This window comes from Artibeus jamaicensis, unplaced genomic scaffold (assembly GCF_021234435.1).
Source record: "Artibeus jamaicensis isolate MK-2021 breed Jamaican fruit bat unplaced genomic scaffold, CSHL_Jam_final contig_515, whole genome shotgun sequence".
NCBI classification, from domain to species: Eukaryota; Metazoa; Chordata; class Mammalia; order Chiroptera; family Phyllostomidae; genus Artibeus; species Artibeus jamaicensis.
Window position 1 is genome coordinate 1,654,867 of NW_026521869.1, and position 22,698 is coordinate 1,677,564.

The 22,698-nt window shown below is 39.4% G+C and overlaps 1 protein-coding gene across 18 annotated transcripts in view; it reads right to left on the reverse strand.

Annotated features, from left to right (window-relative positions):
- Nucleotides 1–22,698, reverse strand: part of PARD3 (par-3 family cell polarity regulator) — a 766,077-nt gene that overhangs the window by 502,220 nt on the left and 241,159 nt on the right. For all 18 annotated transcript variants that reach the window (XM_053668874.1, XM_053668872.1, XM_053668873.1 and 15 more), the window contains exon 3: nt 4,270–4,450. In XM_053668874.1, coding sequence (XP_053524849.1) covers nt 4,270–4,450 — 181 coding nt within the window. The remainder of the gene's footprint in view (nt 1–4,269; nt 4,451–22,698) is intronic.

The following is a 22,698-nucleotide window of genomic DNA, read 5'->3' on the forward strand; positions in this document are numbered from 1 at the left end:
AACAGACAAGCCTTTAACTAGACTCATCAAGAAAATGAGAGAGAACCCAAATAAATAAACTCAGAAACAGAAGAGAAACCAATACCACAGAAACACAGAAGAATGTAAGAAATTACTATGAACAACTATATGCCAAGAAATTTGACAACCTGAGTGAAATAGATACATTTCTAGAAATATACAATCTTCCAAAACCGAATCAAAAAGAAGCAGAAAGCCTCAGAAAGCCCAATAACAACTGGTGAAATTGAAGCAGTAATTTAAAAATTCCTGGCACACAAAACCCCTGAACCAGACAGCTTCACAGGTGAATTTTACCAAACATTTACGGGACAGCTAACTCCTATCTCATCCAAACCATTCCAAAACATGCAAGAAGAGGGAAGACTCCCAAACTCTTTTTTATGAGGCCAGTATTACCCTAATCCCAAAACCAGGTAAAGATATAACAAAGAAAGAAAACTATAGGCCAATATCGTGGATGAGTATAGATGCTAAAATCCTCAACAAAATATTGGCAAACCAGATACAGCAATACATTAAAAAGATCACACACCATGATCGAATGGGACTCACCCCAGGAATGCAAGGTCAGTATAATATTCGCGAATCAATAAACATAATACACCACATTAACAAAATGAAAGTCAAAAACCACATGACTATATCAATAGATGCTGACAAAGCATTTGATAGAGTACAGCACACATATGATTATAACACTCAGCAAAGTGGAGTACAGTAAGCACACCACAAAATACTAAAGGCCATATATGAGAGACCTACAGCCAACATCATACTAAACAAGCAAAAACTGAAAGCTTTCCCCTTAAGATCAGGAACAAGACAAGGGTGTCCGATTTCACCACTTTTGTTCAACATAGTATTCAAAGTCCTACCCACAGCAATCAGATAAGAGAAAGAAGTGAAAAGCATCCAAACTGGAAAGGAAGAAGTAAAACTGTCCCGGAAAGGAAGAAGTACACTATTATTTGAACCTGACATAATAGAGTACATAGAAAACCCTATATACTCCACCAAAAAAACTACAACCTAATAAGTGAACTTGGCAAAATAGCAGGGTATAAAGTCAGTATTCAGAAATTGAAGGCATTTTGTACACCAACAATAAAATATTAAGAAACACAAATTAAGAAAAAATTCCCATTCACTACAGCAACAAACAAAAAAAAGTACCTAAGAATATAAACTTAACCGAGGAGGTAAAAGACCTGTATTTGGAAAACGACAGAATACTAAAAAAAGAAATTAAGGAAGATACAAATATATGGAAGCACATACCGTGTTCATGGACTGGAAAAACCGACATCATGAAAATGTCCATATAACCCAAAACAAGATACAGATTCAGTGCAATTCATATTAAAATAAAAAAGACATACTTCACAGATTTAGAACAAGTATTTCAAAATTTATATGCAACCAAGAATGATCCAATTGCCTCAGCAATGATAAGAACAAAGGAAGAGGAATGACAACACCTCATATAAAACTATATTACAAGGCCACTGTAATCAAACCAATCTGGTACTGGTATAAGAATAGATTAATCAATGGAAAAGAATAGATAGCCACAAAATAAACCCATGTCAATATGGTCAGTTAATATTCAAAAAAGGGTACAAAAGCATAAAATGGAGTAAAAATAGCCTCTTCAACAGACAGTGCTAGGAGATCTGGACTGGTACACGCAAAAAAAATGAAATTAGGCCATCCACTTATACGATACACCAGAATAAACACAAAACAGATAAAAGACCAAAACATAAGCTGTGACAACATAAATGCCCTAGAGAAAAACATTGGCAGGAAAATTTCTGATATCCCACCCAGCAATATTTTCACCAATATATCCTCTAGGACAAGGGGAATAAGGAAAAGAATAAACAAATGAGACTATATCAAATTAAAAGGCTTCTGCATGGCTAAAGAAAACATCAGCAAAGTTAAAAGGAACTAATTGTATGGGAAAACATATTTGCTAATGATACCTCAGTAAAGGGTTTGATCTCCAAAATACATAAAGAACTCACACAATTCCACTCCAGTAAAACAAACAACCCAATTTAAAAATGGGCAAAGGATTTGAACAGACATTCTCCACGGAGGACATACAGAGAGCCCACAGACATATGAAAGGATAATCAACATCACTAGCAATCAGAGAGATGCAAATTAAAACCACAATGAGATACCACTTCACACCAGTCAGAATGGCCATTATAAACAAATCAACAAATAACAAGTGCTGGTGAGGACGTGCGGAAAAGGGCACCCTGGGGCACTGCTGGTGAGAACGCAGACTGTACAGCCCCTGTGGATAACAGAATGGAATTTCCTCAAAAAATGAAAAATGTAACTGCCTTTTGAGCCAGCGATTCCAATGCTGGGATTATACCCTAAGAATCCTGAAACACTAATTTGAAAGAACCTAAGCACCCCAATGTTCATAGCACCACAATTCACATTAGCCAAGTGCTGGCAATAGCCTAAGTACCCAGCAATAAATGAGTGAAATCAAAAGACTGTGGTGCATTTACACAATGGAATACTATGCAGCAGAAAAAAGGAATTCCTACCTTCAGGACAGCATGGATGAAACTGGAGAGTACTACGCTAAGTGAAATAAGCCAAGTGGTAAAAGACAAATACCATTTGATCTCACCTATAAGAGGAACATAATGAACAAAACAAAGAAACGAGCAAGATAGAACCAGAGGCATGGAAACAAGAAACAGACTGACAGGGACCAGAAGGGAAGGGGGAGGGGGATAACGGGGAAAAACAGGGAAGGAACTAATGAAGGAACATGGGTAAAGGACCCACGGTAATGGACAACAGGGTGGGGAATGACTGTGGGAGCAGGGTGGAGCAAGGCAGGGGAGGGCAACTGGGGAAAATTGTAACATCTGTAATAGAACAATGATAAAATAATTGCTCAAAGTAAATTCAACATAACATTTTTAAATAGCATATCCGTGTAATAATAATAAGCTATTTTCTCAAAATTACTTTAAAATATATTTATTTGTACATGTACACAAACAAATGTAAATATCCTGGATATCAGGAAATGTTCAAGTAAAACACCTCTAATGTCCGATTCCATTCCAACCTTCACTGAATCTAGCTCTCACTCATAATTTTTTCTTCTCCTGATGATGGAAAGCAATTTTACGAAGTGTTTAACACTGGCCTGTGTCCATATATGATCCTGTAGGGCATCCCTTACACATCCCATCAGGCAAGTGTGCTTTCTCAATGCTTTTCATCTCTACATGGCACACTTCTGTGACTTCTAATGCATCATCACATTTGGTAGCTGCTACCTACACTGATGTTCTTTCTTCTTCTCCTCACATATACCTTCAAGGGACAGTGCAAGAAGAAACAAACAGTTCATGTACATGTAGGAGTACACTAGCAAAATGCTACAGATATTACCAATGCAAAAAGCAGAAATAAAGATGCATTATAGGAGAAACTATGTATTCCAAATATTACCTACCTATAATCTATATTATCTTTATATATTATAGATATATTATATTATTAGCTATCTATATATGAAGATCTACCTAAGAATAACGCTAAAACTGCAAAAGACTAAATTATCCACTTCAAAAAGAATTTCTTGAAATGAACCTTCTTAGTCTTAACAAGAGCTCAATTATAAGATCATACAATTATAAAAACCAAATTTGATTTCCAGCAAACTTCCTCACTTTTCTGAGTAAACCTTCTAGAAATGGCTCACAGAAATTTTCAGGGAAGTGTACCAGAACCTGAGTACTGGTACACTTGCAATTTCTTTCCTTGAGATGGTATCTCATAGCAACTCTTCCAAATCCATGAAGATGACTATGGCTCTGAGATATCTTCTGCTCTTCAGATACAGTTTAATTAATGGTTGTAACCAAGTTGACTGGCAATCAAAGATGCTAAGTTTTATTTTAATGTAAAGCCCTTTGATTATTTCTATATTTGGATGAAATATATGGAAAAGAAAAATTCTTATCTTCACTTACCATCAGTGAGCAATTAAAAGTCTATCAATGTAAAGTAAGTCCAATCAATTAAAATGTAAAGAATCTTGCCTCTTTTGCAAAAGACATTAGCCCAGGTCCTAACCTTAATCAATTTTTGATAAAAAGATAATGAATTGCATTGGCAGAAGTATGCCTAGATATTATAAGTTGGCGTCCCTGTAAATTAAGATGAAATGTGAACAGAAGAACTTTCACTTACTTGCACGAAGGACTGAAGGGGTGACCTCAATTTCACTTGTTGTTTGATAAGGCTGAAAGGCTGAAACATTGTTGGTGCCAAGCTCACTGCCAAATATCTCTGGACTCTGGGTGCCTGTGGAGCTGGCACTGGTGCCATCACCTCCATGATGTGGATCTTGCTCATCAAACACTGCTACCAGCTGCAAACAAACGGTAAATTTGCAATTAAAAACAAAGGCATTTAAAATTACTACCCTAAACTCTATACCGTATTTGACTTACATCAAAACAGAAATAGTACTGATATTTAGGCACCCAGGAATGTTATGTTTTAGAAAGCAAAACTTCAAGAAATGGTCTTTCCCTAAATATTGCTTCACTTTTTCATTTCCTTTTTAATGGTATTTCATTGATTATGCTATCACAGTTATCCCTATTTTTTCCCTTTGCCCCCCTCCAACCTACACCTCCCTCTCCCTCAGCCAATCCTGACACCATTGCTCATGTTCATGGGTCATGTGTATAAGTTCTTTTGGCTTCTCCATTTCTTAGAATGTGCTTTACATCCCCATGGCTATTCCGTAACTACCTATTTGTACTTCTTAATCCCCTCACCTCTTCACCCACCCCCACAACCACAATCCATGATTCTGTCTCTGTTCTTCTTGTTTGCTTAGTTTGTTTTTTTTGAGTCAATTGTTGACAGGTATGTATGTATTACCATTTTATTGCTCATAGTTTTTCTTCTTTTTCTTAAACAAGTCCCTTCAACATTTCATTTTTTTAAAGATTTTATTTATTTATCTTAGAGGGGAAGGGAAGGAGAGAGGGAAAGAAATATCAATGTATGGCTGCCTCTCATACATCCCCTGCTGGGAACTGGCCTGCAGCCCAGGTATGTGGCCTGACTGGGAATTGAACTGTGATCCTTTGGTTCGCAGGCCTGCACTCAATCCACTGAGCTATATCAGCCAGGGTAACATTTCATATGTTAATCATTTAGTGTTGATGAACCCTTTTAGGTTTTCTTATCTGGGAAGCATTTTATGTGTCCTTCCATTCTAAATGACAGCTTTGCTGGGTAGAGCGATCTTTGCTATAGGTCCCTGTTTTTCATGACTTTGAATGTTTCTTGCCAATCCCTTCCAGCCTGCAAAGTATCTTTTGAAAAATCAGCTGACAGTCTTATGGGAACTTCCCTGTGGGTAACTAACTGCTTTTCTCTTGCTGCTTTTAAGATTCCCTCTATCTTTAACCTTTGGCATTTTAATTATGACATACATCGGAATGAGCTTCTTTGGGTCCAATTTGGGACTCTCTGTGCTTCCTCGACATGTCTATTTCCTTCACCAAATTAGGGAAGTTTTCTTTCATTATTCTTTCAAGTAGATTTCCAATTTCTTGCTCTTCCTCTTCTTTCTGGCACCTTTGGAATGCCTGAAGTTGTCCCAGAAGCTGTTTATACTGTCTTCATTTTTTTTAATTATTTTCCCTTATTATTGTTCTGACTGGTTGTGTTTTGGTTCCTTATGCTCCAAATCATTGATTTGATTGTCGGCTTCATCCATTCTATTGATGTTTCCTTATAAATAGTTCTTTGTTTCAATTAGTGTATCCTCTGTTTTTCACTGCATCTTTTCTACATTGGTCAGGTCCTCACTTAGTTCTGTGACCATCCTTACAATCAGTGTTCTGAACTCTGCATCTGATAGATTGCTTATTTCCATTTTATTTAGTTCTTTTTCTGGAGTTTAGATGTGTTCCTTCATCTGGGCTATGTTTCTTTGCTCATTTTGGCAGCCTCCCTGTGTTTGTTTCTATATATTAAGTGGAGCTGCTATGATTCCTTGTCTTGGTAGTGTGGCCTAATATAGTAGGTGTCCTGTAGGGTCCTGTGGTACAGCCTCTCCTATCACCCAAGCTTGGTACTCAAGGTGTACCCTCCATGTTGGCTGAGTACACCCTCTTCTTGTAGTTGAGCCTTATCTGCTTTTGGAAGGTCAATGGGAGGGATTTACACAGGCCAGTCTGTTACAAGCACTGGTTGTGACCACTGACCACCCTCTGTGGAGGATCAACTATGCAGGGGCAGGGTGGTGGTGGTCCAACATGGTCTGTAGCTGTCCACTGGGTATGCAGGTTCTGGCTTTTCCCAGGTGGTGCAGACCACAGTCAGTCTTCACCTGTGTTTTTCCCAGAGTCATGCTGCATGAGCTATAAGGCAATCTGAAATGGCTGCTACTTGTGCTGGGATTGGAGATCCCCAGGCAAATCCAAGCCATGAATTTAGGTTGGCCACTGCTAATGCTGAGCCTGGGGACACTTAGCAAAAGGTATGGAAGCTGGGGGTTTACTGAGGCCAGCTGTTGCTTGTTTGAGAGGATTTAGGAAGTTGTGAAGCATGAGCCAGTCACATGGAAAAGTCACTGTTAAATGCTTGGGTGGGCTGGTAAAATAGCTGGGACATCAGGGCAGGGCAAACAGTGTTAGCCAGGTTGATAGAGTCTCAGTTATGTTACCTGCCTGCTGGCTCTATAGGGAAAGGGTTCAGCAAAGGGTAATGGCCTCTGCAAAACTTTCTGTCTGGGTAAAAGCTGTCCTCCAGCCCTTGCCTGATGCCAGACACTCCAGTTCCTACCTGTATGGCACTGGTGTCTTTTAAGCTGCTACCCTAGTGCTGGAGCTCAAAGGGAGTGAGTCTGAGTAAGGTCTGTTGTGGGTTCTTTAAGAAAAACTGCTTGAAGGGGGAGGGATTTGGGGGAACAAATGAGAGGGACACAGGTAGGAGGGCTGGGGGGTGGGGGAGGGAGGAGCGCGGGACAGGGGGTGGGCTTGGATGGGAGAAATAGACAAAAAACTGTATGTGAAAAATAAGGTAAATAAAAAAAAATGTGAGGGAAAAAAAAAAAAAAGAAAAACTGCTTGAGACTCCAGAAGTTTCTTCCATGGATCAATCCCTGCTGGTTTTTGCTGCCAGAAGTTATAGGGACTTATCTTCCTAGCACTGGAACCCTGGGCTGGGGGGACCTAATATGGGGCTAGGACTCCTCACTCCTGAGATATCCCTGCCGAATTTTTATCCACCACAGGAAGGTGTGGGATCAACCCATTCCGCATCTCCCTACCAGTCTACATAGTGGATGTGGTTCTTTAATTCTGTAGGTGTCACTTCTACTCAACTTGATTTCTGATGGTTCTGAGTGATAATTGTTCTATAGTATAGTTGTAATTTTGATGTAGTTGTTTGAGTAGGCAAGCCATGTTTACCCATGCTCCATCTTGACTGGATGTCAGTTTCTTAGAGGCGAGGGCAATGCCAAATCAGACATGGACTGTGATGCTAAAAGAAATAGTCTCTGAATCCTTCACCCAGACATATATGGCTGGGCTTCTCTCCGTGACCATGTTCCATCTTGATTGAGTGTACTGATTTAATATTAAGAACCTAAGTTTGATTAGGCTGGTTTCTCAGTTTTAGTTCTACCAGATGCAAAGCTACCTCTACTAAGTTGTGAATTTCATATTCAAAATTCAATGGATGAAAATAATAGAATGGTTTTATATCACCGAATGCTAAGGGACATGGGGTTGATTTAAATCTTTCTGTAAATGATACATGGAAAACAAAAATGTATTTGTGTACATACAATGCATATTTATATATGATATATAGCACATATACCAAAAGATAAGGTAACCTTAAAAAAAGGGATACTAAAACCTACACATGTATCTGCTCATTTATGCAAAAGAATATACAAAAGATAAAAAAAATAATGAAACTGGTTGTCTACAGGGAGTTAGAAAAACAGGGTTGAAAGAGAGAGAGAATAGGAATTAATAATGAAGATAATGGAACAGTGACACTTTTCTCAGTATTTTTCTATAACTGACTCATACAACCATAGCAATAATCCAAGTACCTAAAACAAATAAATCATCGAAATCCACCAGGGGGGCAAGAGAATCTAAAATGAAACACAAATAAATCTAACTATGTTACAAATGAAAAATACAACCAACTGAAGGTGGTAGGGAAGATTTTTCACTGTTTAATGTACAGCTAAAGACAGCAAGAACTGTCACAGAACTACTGTACAACACAGAATACTGTACTACGGTTCTGTGGTGTGAAGGCATAGATAATGGATATAGGGAAACATACTGTATTATTTTTGCAGCTTTTCTCCAGTATAAAATTATTTCAAAATTAAAAATGTTTTAATTTCATAATGCAGTATTACAGAGTACCACAAAAATTAAAAATTAGTTTTCTCTTATAATTAAGCAGTGGCAGAACTTCTCTAAAATGTCAAACAGTAATAAAAAAGTAATAAAGTTTGAAGGAACAATACCACCTTGGTGATTCACCCTACAATCCTATGCCTTGAAAACTAAGCTTAGCATTCCAAGAAAAGAAGAACCATGACCGTTGCCTAAACCAGCCATGCTTTCTGCCTCCAGTTCAAGCTTTTTCAATGCCAATGTTCCTATCAGTTATAAAGGACAACAAGATAAAATTACAGAATGATAAGTATTTATAATTACAATCCTCATTTCATACAGTTTTGTCATTTTGAACAAATGCCATTTCCATCAATATATTATCAAACAATTCATAAGACAAAAAAAGGAAGCCATACTAAGATCATAAAGACATGCAGACAAACAAGAAGCACAGAACCCTGTTGTGGTGTTGTATATGATGAGCTGATGAAACAACCTGTAAGGAAGCTAAGTGGTAGGAAGAAATCAAGATAGGGTGAATGGTTGGGACATTTAACATTATAATAGGCAACGTAAGTGGGAAAAGAACTCTTTAGCACTTATAAAAAATGGAAAGGCATTTATACATATGCACAGAAGTTTCCATATACCATAATAAAATCACCCTGGGTATCTAACCAATGACTGGCATTTCCCTATATTAGTCATACATATATTCCACCACATCAGGAGTCAGTCAGTGTTTTCTGAAAAGAGCTAAGTAGTACATATTTTTGAAGCTTGTGCAATTCATATAGTCTCGGACAACAAGTCTACCCCACCCCTGTAACATGAAAACAGCCATAAGTAATACATAAATAAATAAGCATAACTATGTTTGGCTTGATATCGGCACTAATCTGCTCATCCCTCTAGTAATTTTCAATCTGGGAAATAAAACTAAAAGTAAGGTACACTGGCAACTCTGATAAGGCTAACAATATTCATTGAAGGCTCATCACTGGGATTTTAGATTTCTATACTTGATTTTAATGTCATCAGACTCTCCCAAGATGTATGGCTTAAAATGCATTTTTAAGGTACTAAGTTTTGATATTCTGGTGCTTAAATGGAATCAAATAAAATTAAGATTTGGTATTAACTTTTTCCCAGCGATGTGTGCTCTTAAGAATCAAGTCCTTTATGTAAGCTGAAAATAAAGACTACAATTTGCAAAGAACATGTAATACATGATGGAAGAATTTCTATGTACATATTAGTTTCAGTAACTATCGCCAGTATTTTTAGAGTGCAAGTATTATGAAGTCTAGACTATGTCAGGAATAAATACAGTTTGAATTGCAGTGGCAGAATCAAATCACGGTTGGTGATTTGCAATATGCCAATAACACACAATTCTATAAGCTTTCTTTTAAACCAAAATTTAAGTGCTAGGAGCAGATATGAAGTAATTTTGTATTAAACCAGGAAGGCTATAATTTTAGAGAATCTTCTTTACAAGCACACATATAGTAACACAGCAAATGAAAATGAGACCTTCACATACACATCACGTATTAACCTCTATCATACCCTTCAAAAAACAAAGAAAATGTCTAATTTTAAATTTATGAAACATGACTCAAATCCATATTTTAACAGATGGATTCTTCATTGCTGTCCACAGAGTAGAATATTTTTGAAAGTTCATTTTTACTTCCAATAGTTACTACTTACTCCCTTGTGACCCTTTCATTTTAGCAAGTCTCTGTGAGGAAAGACAGGCTGCGTTTAGGATAACACCCATGAATATCTGCATATAAACTCCAGACCTGGCCACACATTTCCCACCTACCTCCGGATGAACCATTTTAACTCTCTGAAACATCAGAACCCTCCGACAGAAAACCTGGTTTACAAACATCACACTCAAACACTTATAAACCACTTCGATCAAAGAACCTTCTCAATGGGTAAAGTGATGAGCTGAAGGCCCACAACTGCATGTAGCAAAGTGGCTACAATAAAAAAAAAAAACTACATTCAAAAACAGCTTTGATCTTACTTCTTGGATGGCTATTGATAATTTCAGTGGCCTCCTACCAACTCTAAGCCTTGCTTTATTGATCTCAAAAAAGAGTTTGGTGGCTACGGCAGGTAGAATGATGCCCGCTGTCCACCCCTAAATCCTGAGAGCCTGTGGGTGTTATCCTTTCATGACCAAAGGGACTTGACGATGGGATTCAAGTTAAGAGCCTCAAAAGGGAAGATTATCTGCCAAACCCATCTAATCATATGAGTGGAAAAGTGGAGAATCTCTGTGTCCAAGAGAGGTGTGACAATGGTTAGGGAGATACAACATTGCTGACTTTGAAAATGAAGAAAGGAACCCATGAGCCAAAAACATCAGGGCCTCTCTAGAAGGAAAGGCAATGGATTCTCTGCCAGGACCTCCAGAAAGAAACACAGTTTGCTCACACTTTGATTTTATCCTGGTGAGGCTCTTGCTAGACTTGTACCATATGGAACTGTAAGGTAATAATTTGTGATGTTTTAATCCCTTAATTTCTTACATCAGCAATAGAAAACTAATGCCTACCCTCTCGCCTAGTTGACTCAAATATAGAGATAAGATATGCCAACTTTTAGAACACAAGTGCACATTTAATATTAGCTAGTACTAACTTACATTGGGTTGGTTGATAAATACACACTTTTGTAAATTTGAGCATCTGTTTCAATAGTAACTAAAGACTGACACAAAACTTCTGCACACCAATAATATAAGGGGGAGAAACAGGAAAAGGAAAGAAGAAGCCTTGCTAGAAAAAGCCAACATTCCAATAACCACAAAATGAAGGTTTTTCAAAAATGGACTACATCATTCCAACTACTCAGAGAAAATCCAAGCACCTTTTATATTTCATTTTACAGGAAACTGAGACGCATGTTAATTTAACCAGAGCTGAACTATAAATAAGTAGAGAATGAGTCTGAGATTGGAAATCACATCACATCTACCTTCTCCCAATGGTCCTGGCCCTGGAACACTGAAAATAACGACAGCACGGGCCACTGGGAAGCTGTAGGCTGTGAATCCACAAATCTTTGAACAGAATTCTGTTCATTCTTGATTTACCAAATGCAATAACCCCCCTGTCCAAAGGCATGTAATTTTGCTACCACCATCTAAAATTTCCTGAACATATTTGAGGGTAACCAAGACAAATACAAACAATTCAATGCTAGTGGTATCAGAAGAGCTTCTTGAAAGAATCAAAATATCTTACAGATTCTGTCTTTATACAAGAAAAGGACAGGTGACTAAAGTCAAGTAACTGCCTAAGTGAGATCTCAAGACCTCTAGGCTGAGATTCCCACACCTCAAAAGCCACTTTGCTGACATCACCCTTGAGTGATCTTTCCTTCTGTTTCAGCTAATTTCTTCATGTACAGGCTAAACAGATCTAGAGGAAAGCTATTATGGGTCACATGAATGTTTTACATACTCAACATAATATATGGAATTGTTTGACTTTGAAATAAAGGCATAACTCTAGAAAGGCTTCACATTTTTGGCCCTGAAAAAAGTCCAATGCATGTGGAAAAAAGACAAAAAAACATAATAAACTTGAAGATACATTTAAGACCCTCTCTTGCAGATTCCACTGAATCATCTGATCTACAACATCAAAATGCAATCAGTGAGAAACATAAAAAAGACAGAGCACCTGACTGCAGTTCTGGCAGGGAACTGACTGTGTCTGCCATATTGTCAATATTCTGGCTAACACAATACTACAATGATTATGCTTTTGAACCCCCAAATAGTGATTGCATGACATAACATACACCTCTGAGAAATGGCAGGGAGATGCCATGGACAGATCTACCTATAAAGAATAAATTCACTTTTTCATCATGGTGAAGCTTGTGAAGCCTGCCAGGAACAGGACTTCTACAATGACAAATATGTCTGGAAGGCTGTGGTCCAAGACCATTTTTGCTGGCTATAAACGGGCTCTCTGGAACCAGGGTGAGTACACAGCTCTTCTTAAAAGTGAAAGTGTTTAGGCTTGAGATGAAACAATTCTATCTAGGCAAGAGATGTGCTTATGTGTACAAAGCAAAGAGCAACACAGTGACTGCTAGTGGCAAACCAATTAAACTAGAGTAATCTGGGGAAAGGTAACACGTACTCATGAAAACACTAGCATGGTCTGTGTTCAATTCCGAAGCAATCTTCCTGCTAAGGCCACTGGACACAGAATCTGTGTAGTGCTGTACCCCTCGAGGATTTAAACTTATTGATAAATAGGTAACAACCCTGACTGTGTGGCTCTGTTGGGGGCCTCCTGGCAAAGCTAAGAATTCTGGGTTGGGGCACATGGTTGGACTGCAGTTCAGTCCCTGGTCAAGATGCAAAGGGGAGCCAACTAATGAATGTTTCTCTCACATGTCAAAGGTTCTCATCTTCTTTTTCTCCCTCTCCTCTCAAATAAGTAAATAAAATCTATTTTAAAGAGTTAGAATAAATTCAACAGAAAGACAATGCAGTAAATGTGAGAACTACAGCATAGTGCAATAAAGTTCTGAAAAATTAAAAGTAAAAATCAAGCATTAAAGACACAACTATATTGCCCTGGCTGGTGTGGCTCAGTGGACTGAGTACTGGCCTACAAACTAAAGGGTCATCAGTTTGATTCCCAATTAAGGCACATGCTTCGGATGCTGGCCAGGTTCCTGGTGGGGGGAACACGAGAGGCAACCACACACTAATGTTTTTCTCCCTCTTTCTCTCTCCCTGCTCCTCTGTCTAAAATAAATAAAATCTTTTTTAAAAAAAGACACAATTACTTTATGATTGATGCGAGGCTGTTCCATAACATAATATCCTAAACTTTCAGTATTCAAAAAAAAAATGGCATTTCCTTCCCTTCAGTCAAACTCTACATTTCTATCATTAGGATCACATCTATCAATACTTTTACATTTTTCTGCCCTTTTAATTCGGGGTGTGAAAATTAACAGGTACTAGGTTGGTTATCTAGATGAGCAACAGATCTTTACCGGTGCCATTACAAACAACGTATCTCATAGGAGGGTAAACAGGCCGCCTGAACCACCCAGCAGACCACCACCTCGCTATCACAAGTTACTACCTGTTTTGAGTCAAAGGTTACCTGTCCCACAAGAGTTTGCAGCATCCTTTAAAAAAGATAATATTGGGTCACAGATCCCTAATAAATTATGTTTCTTGTGGAAACCATAGTGATAAATATTCACTTATAACAGTCCCCAGCCTGATGCTTACAGTTTAGAGCTGCGATTTAATTCTGCAGTCCCTCAGGGTGGAACACTGTAACCATTCAGCCTTCAGACTGATTAGATTCCAAATTTAAGAGTTACGTTCAACTCGGCTTCAGAGTGTGTCAACTGCAAACCACAATGAAAACATGTAATTGCTACACCCATTCGCTAGCCCATCCACTTGTCAGATATAAGATAAATGCCTCTCCCTTCCTTCCCCATCACCAAGTGCAATGTCCTCATGTAACCTATCCATGAGGTTACAAATGCATTATACCACTGCTTAAGTGTTAATAAAAAATAAAAGTGTACAATAACATAAAACAAAATAATTCTAAAATTGGCTAATAACATATGGATGGGTTGACTCCAAATTGGAGGTGGCATTGTTGTGAGTTTTATCATGAACTCAGAGCTTTCACTCAGAGACAAAGGTAAAACTGGGAAAGACGGGGAATGAACCTCAGAATCAAATGTAACAATGTAATAACTAAATACTAATTTGTAAGCTTTCTGATGACTGAGCTTGTTTTAATGACATAACGACAATACTAAATCCTTAGTCACTGTCTGAATTTTACTTGCTCTAATGGTTTATTACACACTCATTTAAAAGCAGCCACTGTTTCAATAAACAAATAAGCAAAACAGCAGTAAAGGAATATATTGGAGCGAATGATGTTTTATAATAGCAGCAACTCAAACTATACCAATAAAAGTTCACTCACCACAGAAGAATCTCAAGCTTGCCACAGAAAAACTTTAAATGCTGCATATGCAAGATTAATTCTGTGCTTCATTAGTATTTTAAGAATTTAGTATATTTTGTTCATTGCTAAAAAAAATAAATTAAAAACACCTAAAGCTTACAAAGGAACTCTAAAAGGCTGTGAGCACACTGAAGGCTAGCCCCTTATTCTACAAGCTAAACTTAAGATGGAAACAGCAAGGAATCCTTTCCCACACTGCACTATGAGACTCAATAGCAGATCTACTACTCTTCTAGTGCCAGGCTTGAGATGTGAGAGGCAGTCAGTCTTTTAGCCTGCCACTCTGCCAGCATTCAGACACCTATCTCTCTAAAAGTGAAAGAGATGCAGAAATAGGATTCAACAATGTGTGTAACCTGCAGACAACTTAGCCTGACAATCAATATGTATAGCATTAACTCAGGAATAGCTATTCAGGATTAATATTCAGAAATAAGCAGCATTAAAGAGACTCCCTCCAGTGCAATTGTTCCAACAAATGTTACAGTCTAGAGATTGGGAATATAAGTTAAAAAATTATCAATCAAAAGTCCAACATCATGTAGGAAACAGGGTAGGGTATAATGACACAAGCCAAACCACACACGCACATGCACACCCCACACCCTTTCAATGCCTTACTCTAAACTATAATTAAAAGTACACTACCAAAGCCCATGGCACCAGTCATGATGTCTCCTGATCTTTAATGAGCAAGAATGAGTGAGTGATACTTCTCATCTTTGTCTAACAAAGAGACACGCCTTTGCCTCCTTGACTCCCAAGTCCATGTCACCACCCTCAACTCCCCCCAGTCCATGGCCCACAGATGAGCAGCTGCCAATATATCTGCTCAGCCCAGAAACACAGCACCATAATTTCCAACAGGCAGGATCACACTCTGCTCTCAGATATCTGGATTCTTGCCTCCATGTGGTACATCTATCAAGGCAGAGTTAAGCCCCTTGGTTAGGAAGGCCCCTTTGAGTCTTTGTACCTCCTCGGCCAGCCAGGCAACAAGCCAGGCAACAAGATCAGTTATACTGATCTGAAAACCCTGTTTCCGTATGCCCACCCCACGTCCAATTCCTCCTTCCAGCAAGATATAAATGTTTCCATGACAGTAAGGTAGGTTTACATGAGAGGAAGGTAAGCCTTGAAGAACGACCACCTTCTCCTACCAGCGTGAATCACAGAGCTCTGTGCTGGAGTTTGTATCGGGCTCTTCCATGCACACAGGAGAAATCAGCCAAGGTCTTTCATCAAGTAACACTGTAACAGGGCGCAGCCAGGAGGGCCCCCCGCCAAAAAAGAATTTGGGATGGGGTCCAGAGCTCAGGGTGTCCAGGAAATATTAAGATGTCTTCACCGCCTCCCCCCTCGTCAGTTGGGGGAAGGCACAAATGGAGCCGGGGCCATTGAGAGCTGTTTTGCATAGCAACGGTTTTGCAGCTAACCTCTGGAATATTTTTTTTAAAGATTTTCTTTATTTATCTTTAGAGGGGAAGGGAAGGAGAGAGGGAGAGAAACATCAATGTGTGGTTGCCTTTCATGCATCCCCTGCTGGGAACTGGCCTGCAGGGAACCGGCCAGCAACCCCGGTATGTGCCCTGACTGGGAATAGAACCGCTCGCAGGCCCGTGCTCAATCCACTGAGCTACACCAGCAAGGGCTTGGAATAATTATTTAACATATCTATAACCTTTAACTGGTTTCACAGATACGTTAAATAGCTGTGGCCAAGTTTTGAGCCAGGGAGAAGGGAGTGGCTTCTACCCAGGATATAACTAGGGGCAGGTCCCCAGGTTACAGCACCTGCTTTTAGAGCTTGGAATTGATTGGCTCCACACCATGGGGCCATATCTGTCCAGACTAATGATGGCAGCCCAGTAAAGCTAGGAGAGTATGAGAGTCCTGGCAGGTGTAACTGATTGTAGGAGGAGTCAGAAATGGGGCTGTAAAGGAGGATGGGTGCGGAGATTTAAACGCAGACAGGGCAGCCATTGTAGAGAGAGCCATGCGGTTTCAGCAAAGTAAGGGTCCCCTCTTGGCCAGGTGAAGAGAAAGCCATGTGGTTTCAGCCGAGTACAGACACCCTTTTTCCCAGGTGAAAGGGAAAACCACGCAGCTTTGCCAAAATGGAGATCCCTGCAGCCAGGTGAAGAAGACAGCCACATGCTTTTGGTGGAGTGCTGACTCCTGCAGCTTTGGTAGAAGAGGCCCACGCGGCTTTGGGGTGCCCCCTTTGGCCGCGTGGCCTGGGAAGCAGGAGAGACTTTGACTGGAACTGGGTACAAAGAACTCTTGTCAGTGGACCATGAGAGGGTACCACAGTACTTTGGATTAACTAGAGATCCTGTCTGACACAGCTGACGATACCAGCAGCCTGAAAAACAGACGTGTGCTCTTTTCCTGATTTACAGTACCTGGAGTTGGGACAGTGGGAGAAGGGAGCTGTGTGTGTGTGTAGGTGTATACTCTAACGGACTTTGATATTTTAGTGGAGGCATTAGGTCTAAATAGCATTAATAAACATTTCATTTCCTTTTCACAAGTCTCTGGCATTGAGAGATGTCTTTTCCAATTGGCAGCGGAATACTAATACTAGATATTAGTATTCCGTCCTTGGGAGGGGGCCCTGTTGTTCTGTAGCAGTTTCTGGCATCCCTGGGTGGGCCAAATATTGCACCCCCACCTCGGACCTCTTATTCGGCAACAACACCATCTCACAGAACTTGGGCACTCACAGATGCACCTACCGAAGCATCACTAATTCCACTGTTAACATGTGATGAATCATCCAGCACTGAAGTTTCTTGCCACTGAAATCTAGAGAACCAGGATACTTTTTTTGTTAATCAGTAGTGGAAAACTTCCCATCCTAAAATAGATATTTGGGGTTTCTGTAAGATTTTATTTATTTATTTTTAGAGAGAGAGGAAGGGAGAAAGAGAAACATCAGTGCGTGGTTGCCTCTCATACCCCCCCCACTGGGGACCTGGCCTGCAACCCAGGCACGTGCCCTGACTGGGACTCAAACTCACAACCCTTTGGTTAGCTTGGCTGGAGCTCAATCCACTGAGCTACATCAGCCAAGGCCTAAAATAGATATTTGAAGGATTACTTCCTTAGCTCTAAATTTTGTAAATTGTGTTTAAAACTAAAAGCACAAGAAAAGAAAATATGGCTATGCCTCCAGTCAATCAATCGGCACTAGAAGGGCAGTTAAACAGAAAACAGCGTAATGCCAGATCTAAAGACAATGCAAAAGAGATAATAAGCAAACCATCATCTGTGGCATTTAAAGACAAGATAATATTTTCAACTCAAAAAACTACCTGTTCCCAAGGCAACTTGCCATTTGTATAAGGGGCTCAGTTGGGAGTTAGTAATCCCTTTAACTGCTGACTTTACAAGGTGAACTAGACCCCACTAGTACTTTATATTCCATCTATAAGCATATTCAGAAAAAAACTTGTTTAACTGCTTCAAAATACAAAAGAAATTCAGATGGCTCTGTTAAGTCTTTTAGAGTGAGAAGAATGAAAGAGGAAAAAAACTGGATTAAGAAAAGCAGGGTGGAAGAACAGGAAATTGCTGCTTACCAGTGACTTATCTTCCAATGAAGATGCATCAAAAGCACTATGCACTTCTATTTACTCCACGTTGTGAATGAGCTCAGTTTACAATGATACACAATACAATAAAAAGTCATTATTCAGCCCTGGTTGGTGTAGCTCAGTGGATTGAGTGTCAATCTGCAAACCAAAGGGTCTCCTACTGGATTCTCAGTCTTGGCATATGCCTGGGTTGCAGGCCAGGTCCCCAGTAGGGAGCACGTGCGAATCACACACTGATGTTTCCCTCTGTCCTTCCCTCCCCCTCTTTCTAAAAATAAATAAATAAAATCTTTTTAAAATAGGTCACTATTCATTCTGACAACCACCTGCCAATATTAGCAAAAGATCAAAGTTCAACAACTTTGTTCTGTATAACATAATGCATGCAAAAAGGAAAAGAATGATTTTAAATATCCACCCTGAGCAGAGATGAAAAACTTCAAACATTTTCTAACTCCTTTTTATGACACTCACTATTTCAATACCTTCTACAAAGGAGAGATAACCTTGATATCAGCCTAAATTACCTTCAGTATGCAGTACAATGTTGATTAAATTAGGCTAATTTTAATCAGCTGGCTGGTTTACTCAAAAAGCAAATAATAAAATTCTTTATAACAACTCTTCATCTGTATAACATGTTTAGCAATGTTTTAAAAAAACACAGAATAAATACTGATTGGGTGGTGTCAGTCATGACAGGTAAAAGAAGTAACTTATAAGCTAAACATTTCCCCCAATCCACAAATCACTTTAACACTGAAATTTAATACAAATCTTTTTAAATCCAGTGCCATCTAATGGATTTAGCTAAGCACAAAGACTTTAGAAACTTGATTTTGGGAGAAAATATATACTGAGGGAAGCCAAAGCCTGTGCTTTCCTGTCATCTGCTCCTCACAACAAACACCTCCACAGATGACCTCGAAAAGTGGAGGTGGAGGCACATTTCTCCTGCCCCTACAGTGCCTTCCACTCACTCATTACCATGAGGCTGTGAATCTGAGGTTGTTAAACTCCTCCCCAGAGGAGTTCAGGCTCACAGAGGTAACTCAACAGCCTAGGTCTCAATACTGCGAAAGATTGCTGTGGGTGTGATCTTATTTAATTATAACAAATTGCTCAGAATAGTTCCTAAAAATAGCAAATACTCAATGAATGTTAACTATTACTATTATTATTGAGAGAATTTCAAGAGATTGAGGTTGAACAAAAGAGGAACATAAAGGGCATTGGGATTAAGTTAAGACATATAAACTTTATCCTGAAAAGTGTGGGCACCCTTGAATGCACACCAGTTAAACTTATATTTATACTGCTGAAGACTTCAAGAAGTAAGGATAAAGGACTAGAAGGTAAACACTCCTAATGAAGTCCAATAATGAAGAAGTCATAAGGACCTAGACTAATGGAAAGCCAATGGAGTTAAAATTATTAAACGCAGACTGAGACTTATTTCAAGGGGTGTACCTGGGTAGGTGAGTGGCACAGTGACAGAGCGCATGAATCTGAGACATCTAGGTTTGTGGCGTGGGTGGCTGGGCAGAGGACAAGCACAAGACAAAGAAGTTTGGGACAAAAACAATGTGTTCAGTTCAAGGTAAAACTATAATCTACCTAGTATGCAATTCCCAGTAGACAATGGAAGATAGGAGTCTATGGGGTAAAAAAGAGTTCAAGGCTAAAGAAATATAACTGAGCAGCAACAGCAGCTTGCAAGTAGTCTTGCAGCTATGAGTTTAGAAAAGTCCTCCAGTCTAATTTGGATCGAATATGGATATCAGCACCAAACCCTGGATAGAGCTGAGACGGCAGGTTCTCTTCCCGTCAGAAAAGGATCGATATTAAAGAATATGAGTGAACTTAATTTTTAGACACTCAAATATTTGTTCAAGTTAACGGCAAGCAGATAAATTCATCTTCCCAATATTTTTAGCCTAACAAATGCAGATTCTGTAAAAAGTTCTTGGTTTTCTTGTGAAAGGGTCTATTTTGTATAGATCCTCTGGGCATTTTTCCCTAATCTCATAGAGAAAATCAAGCTCTTTTCACAGTCTACAAAGAAAAGAGAAAGTAATGTTCCAAAGACAATTCACCCCAAGTTCCTCACCACTAATTCACTGTGGTGTGTATCATACTCTTCATCTCAACCTGTAGTTCCACAAATTAGAGCCAGGGAAAAGGACTTCAGTATAGTACGACAACATTTAAAATATTTAAAGTTTCCACTCCTTTTTAAATATATAAACATACATTAAGGGTATTTAAACAACTGAGTGTTATTATGTCTCCAACTCTACAGTGACTCACAAATTTACCAAGCATAAAATAAAGAGATAAGTCAAGGCTATGTTCATAATCACTCCTACAATCCACTGAGGAGTGACGGATGGCACAGCGCTTCTTCCCAGCACCAGTATGTCTCCAATACCATAATCGTGTCAAGGATCCAAGCAGACTAAACTCTGTAGGTATGTGACAATTCAATTTTCTAAAAACTGTATAAAGACATTTTAAGGAAATAAAGTGAACAGGCCAGTAAACCAGAACAAGTGGAATGGGGAAATAGATACATAGCTGAACAAACTGGTAGAAGAATTTATAGCCAGATGTACAAGGTCAAGTCCCTGGAGATAATATCTAGGCTTCTGTTGTATTTCAGCTCCAGGACCAGAAAAGCAGCAAAACCAAGTGTTCAATGCCAGGACCAGCTACAATGACTAACAACCCCCTGCCCTGTCACTGACCAATCAATCAGTGGATATCCCGGCCCTGAAAGGACACACCTGGAGAACCGATGCTGTTCCACTGAAACCCTCCCTTGAGACCTCCCCTAAGGCTCCTTCCTACCTGCAATAGAGAGATTAAAAAAAAACCCTCAAGACTAAGAACCCAGCATGCACCCACACACTCTCCCTCTGGGTAGCAGACTGTATCATTCCTTTTACCCTCTCCTTCCCTGATAAGACTTATAACTAGGAGAGCAATGGGCAGTAGCAGCTCATCCCAGAGTAACCCCGTGATCCTGTCTCCAAGGCCCCCTTTTCTCTAACTTCTCAATGAGCTAAGGCAGCCCAGCCTAGGCTTTCCTGTTGCTTCTTCTATGCGGAGCCCTTCCTTGTTTCAGTCCTCAGCTGTAATAAACATACCCCCATAGTTACTTGGATTTGCATGGTAAAATCTTTCCTACGCAAAGTTATGAACCCATGCACTACAGCTGTTCCTAGGCAGACAGGGCAGGACCAGGCCCCCTGTCTCGTAACAAAAGTAGAGGCCCCACTGTTTTTTACTGATCATCACATTTCTTTGTAGATGGTCCTAAAAACATCACACAATCTTTTAGACAGTGTCTATGCCAGAAAACCAACCACCACTGTAAAATTCTGAATTCTAGATTCCATCGTTCTTGGTTGGCCTTTGCAGTGACCCCTCTGGTCTTTGTGAGCAGGCACAGCAGTCTCAGCACATCACCCTGCACCCCTCTGAAGAAGTCAACATAGTCAACACCTTGAACAGGACACAACAAATTTAAAACATTAATAGTATGAATGACCAAAGATTTGAAACAAGAGAAACACTAGTGTAACAGAAAGTAAGAGCAGTACCAGGAGACTAACAACACGGAAGCACCAGCAAAGCCAAGGAGACGCTGGGCACTCACAGCTAAAAGGGCCAACCAGCTCAGACCGTGACTGCGGCAGGGGCCACACTCCTCAGCGACAGCTTTATCTCTGAAACTACGGAAAATGCTGAAAACGTGTTAATGACCCAGAAGCTGGAAACCATTCAGACAATGAAACCACTCTCACATGAGAGACCACAGACACGGCTACTAAAGAGGCACAATGGCAAATGCAAGAGAAGGCCATTGCTGGGGCATTTAAACACATTTCCTACATCTTTACATACTAGCCTAAAAGAAAGGAAAATAGAAACTCAACAACTGGCCTTAACTAGTGTTTAATGTAAAACACGAATCTGATTAGGCAGTTAACACCAACATTGCCAGAAATAAAAGCAAACCATGTAAGCAAACTATTAACAGGTTGTTGTTGTATCTTTAAAAAGAAAGCAATATTTATAAATTGCTGCCACCTAACAACTAACCTGATTCAGTACTGTCAGACAGTGAAAACACACTTAAGGCAAGTGATAAATTATGAGGGGAAAAATTGGCTTTACAAATTATGATATCTCTAGGTGTAATAAATGAAAAAAAAAAGAGAGAGAATATTGTTGGCCTGGCTGGTGTAGCTCAGTGGACTAAGCATGGGCTATGAACCAAAGGGTCACAGGTTCAATCCCTAGTTGGGGCACATGCCTGGGTTGCAGGCCAGGTCCCCAGTGGAAGCCACATGACAGGCAACCACACATTGATATTTCTCTCCCTCTCATTCTCCCTCCCTTCCCCTCTCTCTAAAAATAAATAAAAATAAAATCTTAAAAAGAATATTGCTCGAGATATAAAATTTTCACATGTAATACTTTCATCAAGAAAGGCTGAGTTAAACTTCTATGTAATGTGATCAAAATGTAAGTTCACTTATTAGTTCTCCCTCTTCA